Genomic DNA, 4,723 nt, shown 5'->3' with positions numbered 1-4,723 from the left:
GAAAGAAAAAAAAGGAAAACAAGAGAGAGAGAAAAAAATACTCCTCGTTGGTCAGCACGATGTAGGCGCCGCCGTGCAAATTGCATTGCAAGAACAAGACAGGCCAGGGTGTGGTGCCGGCGCCGCGGCCCTTTATTCCGGTGCACAATTTCTTTAGTCCCGGTTCGAGTTCGGGAATAAAAGATCGAGCTTTTAGTTCCGGATCCAACAATCCACACTAAAAGTCTGCAGGGTTAAAACATAATCATCGCAAGTCAATCCTAAACTCTACATGACTTCGAACCCGAGATTTGTTGCCTCACGCATAACTTCTTTACCATCCCACCCACACAGCATACGTGATTTTGAATGGGATAACTTCTTTTTAAACTAACCCGTGAAGTATCCTTTAGTCCCGGTTGCAGCCACCAACTGGTACTAAAGATACTTTTAGTCCGAGTTGGAGCCACCACCCGTAACTAAAGGGCCATCATTTAGTTCCGTATGGTGTTACCACCTGGAATTAAATATCTAGAACTTTTGGTCCCGGTTGGAGTCACCAACCGAAACTAAAAGGTGACTTAGGTGATTTTTAAGTTCTGGTTAGTAAAGCTCCCATCATCCTCTAACTATTGGATTCAGGATTAAAATGTTCATTAATTCTAAGCTCAACAGTAGCCGAGACTGTTCTAGTGGCGTGGGTCTCCCGGGCCGCAGGTCGATCGGGTCATACTCATACGCGGCATGGCACGTCCAAGACAAGCACGAGCAGAGCCGCCCTAAGGAGGAAAGTGCGCGCAGAACTACAGATGAATGCAGCCGAATAAAGCAAGCAAAAAGGGAAGCACGAAGGTAGCTACGGCATTCTGTTTGTTTTGTGTCCAGTCCATGCACATTAGGCTAGTTTGATTTGATTAGGTAGGCGCAGTACGTACGTAGGGGCTGATAAGGTAAAGACCGGCCGGCTGAGACGACGACAACGACGATATGATGATGATTAGGTTCGGACAGCACTTGCTTGTCGTGAAGCCAGCAAATAAGACTAGTGCTATAAAGCTAGCTGATCCTTTTTGTAGTGGAGCATGCAACTCTGGTCTAACGGAGAGACCACAACAATAGGATCCAGAATGCTAGCTAACCTAGCTTTGTGGATCAGCTAGCTACACATTACGACGCTAAATAAAGCTGTAGCACGCTCTAGTGGTGGAAATAAGGGTAGTTTGGATCCGGGTGACTAAATTTTAGCCCCGGCATCGGATATTCGACACCAATTAAGTATATTAAGTATAGACTAATTATAAAACCAATTGCATAAATAAAGGCTAATTCACGAGATGAATTTATTAAATCTAATTAATTCATCATTAGTACGTAGTACGTATTTACTGTAGCACAACATTGTCAAAAATAATAAAATAATTAGGTTTATTGGATTTGTCTTCTGAATTAGCCTCCATCTATACAATTAGTATTATAATTAATCTATATTTAAATGATTCTAATTAATATTAAATATTTAATATGATAGGGACTAAAGTTTAGTCGGAGCGAGGAAACAGACCCTAACGACGAGGTCTCCCGGGTCGTCCATGGCAGGCGCTGGTCGAGCGCGTCATGACGATGAGCCCATTGTGTACGTACGTGTTCTTGCGACGAAGCGGCAGGGGTGGTGGTGGCCACCGTCAATAATTGGTTGGTCGCCGTCGTCGATGCAAGCCGCCCGCCAGCGCTACGCGCATGCGCCTGGCCCCATCCAAAGGGGCCGCGCTATGATAGCATTCCGGAAGAGAACAAATAAAACCAGGAAACAAGAAAAAGTGAAAAACAATGGGGCGAAGCACGTATCATAGCTCAGCTACCCATTATAGCTCAGCTTGTAAAATGCCTCGAATATGATGAGAACTTTTTTGCTCAAGTCTCTAAAACCAAGTTTATATATTTTCCAGGCATAATATATATTAGTAGAATGGATTTTTCAGCTAACGAGAAGGGTCGAAACGGCACCGGCCGGCAGCGTGGACTAATCGAGAAACTAAAGAGCAGCAGCCGCATGCCGCCGGTCACCATCAAGCTTTTAGTACAAAATAGCAGAACGAACGGGATAGAACTGTCCTAACTAGTAGTAACCACTGTTTAACTGAATCCGGCTAGGTTACTCAGACTGATGATGTAGTTAGCTGGCGAGATCGCCGGAGCCGTGGATGCCGGCCTCGGCGCGGTCAGATGGCCGCGACGTGGATGGACGCGCTCTTGGGCGCCAGGCAGACGGGGCAGGCCTCCGCCCGGGGCTCGCACGCCTTGCACAGGCACAGGTGCCGGCACGGCAGCAGCAGCACCGACGCCTCGCCGCCGCCGCACGACCTGCACGCCCACCCGCTCGCCGCGGGGGCCGATGCGGCCGCGGCGGCGGCGTCCTCGGCCTCGACGACGCAGTGAGACTGCGCGTCGTCCGCCGCCGCGGCAGGGGCGGGGTCGCACGAGTCGCCGCCGCGGAGGAGGAGCGCGTCGAGCGCGGCGCGGAGCCCCGCGGCGACGGCCTCGTTGCTGCGCGCCAGGCCGCACCACGCCTGGCCCTCGGCGGCCGCCTGCCGCAGCCGCTCCTCGAGCTCGGCCGCGCGCCGCCGCGCGGCGTCCAGCTCGGCCTCCTTCGCCCGCAGCAGCCGCACCGCGCCCGCCGCGGCGGCGCGTGCCACCGCCTGGCGCTGGCGCTTCCGGGCCTGCTCCAGCCCCGCGCGCAGCCGCTCGCACTCGGCGCGCACCAGCGCGTCCACCTCCGCGCCCTGCCGGCACAGCTCCGCCACCAGCGCGTCCGCCACCGACGCCGACGCCGCGCCCCCGGCGGCCGGCCTCCCGCTCGTCGACGCCGTCGCGGATTCCGCCACCCGGCTCGCGATCGCCGCCGGCGAGTGGTGCGCCGCAGCCACCTGGTGCATCCCCGGGATCGGCAGCAGCGCGGCCGAGGAGGAGGACACGTGCGGCTCAAGAAACGCATCCTCCCTGCCGCGCTTCCGCGACGGCAACGCCACCCCGCCGCCGTTGCAGGTCAGCTCGCTCTGCGCGCCGCAGACAACGCCGGCCGCGCAGTTGTAACGGTACGCCTTGTTGCCCGCGGTGGCCGCTGGCAGGAGCGCACCACCGCAGTCCCTGAGCGCCAGCATCTGCTCCTCGGCCAATCCGGCGCCGCCGCAGAGCGGCAGGCACCCGGCGAGGCCGCCCCCGAACTGCGCATGCACGGCCATGCCGCCAAGTCTTCTCCAGGAGAGGGAGAGCAATGGAGAGAGGGGAGACGAGCAAGAAGCGACGACGGTGAAGACGAGAATGGGTGGGTTCTGGAGCATATAAAGCGGGAGGAGGCGACGCCACGTGGAAATTACCACGCCGATTAATCGGGCGGTCACCGCAATGATGGCGCGCGCCTGCCGCAACGGCCGCGACAAGCCCGCGGCGGTGGTGGGCCCCACCCACGCCTCCGTGCTCGCTCGCACAGTGTGGATGCCAAATTTAATCAAACTGGATTCGTATTTATTTTCTCGCATCAACCAAATCGAGGGAGCTGAGGGCTGAATTTGACCGTGTCACAAGTTGTCTTTGAAAAGCATCTTTTATATTTGAAAATACGCTGCTGAATTTGGCGGTGTCCGGTGACGGCACAGCACTTCCGACCGTGAGGAGATTATCAAATTCGAATAGCTTGTCCACTATATTTAAAACTTTAAACAAATACAAAAGACTAGCAAGCTGGTACCTGCTCAGCTCGATCAGGTAGATAGATCTACGCGCCTGTAAAATACTCGTCAATGCAGCGAGGTCGGATGCTCCCGAGAGACTCTTCTGGACACATGGGCTTGTTTTATCGTGGAATTTAGCTGTATTTTTTAGAGCAGGTGCGCCGTTGTGATCTCCACTCCACATGATCCATCAGGTCGGCCGGCCTGGCAGGGCGTGTGCGTGCGTGCGTGCGTGCGATGGTGGCTAGCCAAGCAAAAGCCAACCGGAGCCGAAGCGCATGATTCGTCGGAGCGGACGGCAGATCTTGCCCTGCTAAACAAATCCAGCTCGCCATGATAATGCTGCGCTTTGATTCCTTAAAATGCATAGAGATGGTGCATGCGTGGGGTGGGGGTACTCTCACTGGTAGAGCTGCCTCAGCTCGTGCAATTGTTTAGCCCATGTTGGACCAGTCAAGCTACAGTGGATAGGTTTTTTTTTTCTGTCTCTACAATATGTTGGTAGATAACATGCAGCTAGCAGCCTCATTGTTTGAACGTAGTGGTCGGTTTATGATTTAAAATGCTCACCTTTACATGGCCTCTTCTCTGATCTCTGCTAGCAGGAGTTTTATTAAGCACCAAATGGCAATCATTATTTCAAATCTTAAAGTTCCATCAGGTTAGGCACAATCATATCGTTACTAGGACCAACACAAATGGGGAAAAGGTGTTTGGAATCCACCATATATAAACTCCTCATCAAGAAGAACTAACATACATCAGTGGCAGACCATTTCGCCTTTTTTTTCACACAAAAGCAGGCCAACCAAATCTCCTCATCCTCACGGTGGACCATTCATTGTGGAATCAAACATAACTAGTCAGATCGAAAAATCCCTCTCATTCTCTAGTGACAGGATGTCATTGGGATTAATTTTCTACTGCCACCGCAGATGCATTGAACTACCCCAGCAGCCTAGCGACTAAACTATTTTCCCGAAGTCTTGCTGCCGATCGAGGTAGCTACCTTTTAC

The 4,723-nt window shown here is 53.4% G+C and overlaps 1 protein-coding gene across 1 annotated transcript; it reads right to left on the bottom strand.

Annotated features, from left to right (window-relative positions):
• Positions 1-1,899: 1,899 nt before the first annotated feature.
• LOC112902922 lies at positions 1,900-3,520 on the bottom strand. The gene has a single exon (XM_025972117.1). It carries the CDS (start codon positions 3,513-3,515, stop codon positions 2,199-2,201), a length of 1,317 nt encoding a protein of 438 aa, XP_025827902.1. The 5' UTR covers positions 3,516-3,520; the 3' UTR covers positions 1,900-2,198.
• Positions 3,521-4,723: the final 1,203 nt, after the last annotated feature.

This window comes from Panicum hallii, chromosome 8 (genome assembly GCF_002211085.1).
Source record: "Panicum hallii strain FIL2 chromosome 8, PHallii_v3.1, whole genome shotgun sequence".
NCBI classification, from domain to species: domain Eukaryota; kingdom Viridiplantae; phylum Streptophyta; class Magnoliopsida; order Poales; family Poaceae; genus Panicum; species Panicum hallii.
The sequence above is the reverse complement of the archived record's forward strand: the minus strand, read 5'-3'. Positions and strand labels throughout refer to the sequence as shown.

What these genes read in the sequence shown, in the direction of transcription:
- LOC112902922 (XM_025972117.1), bottom strand. Translation starts at nt 3,515, where the DNA reads ATGCGAGAAAATAAATACGAATCCAGTTTGATTAAATTTGGCATCCAC.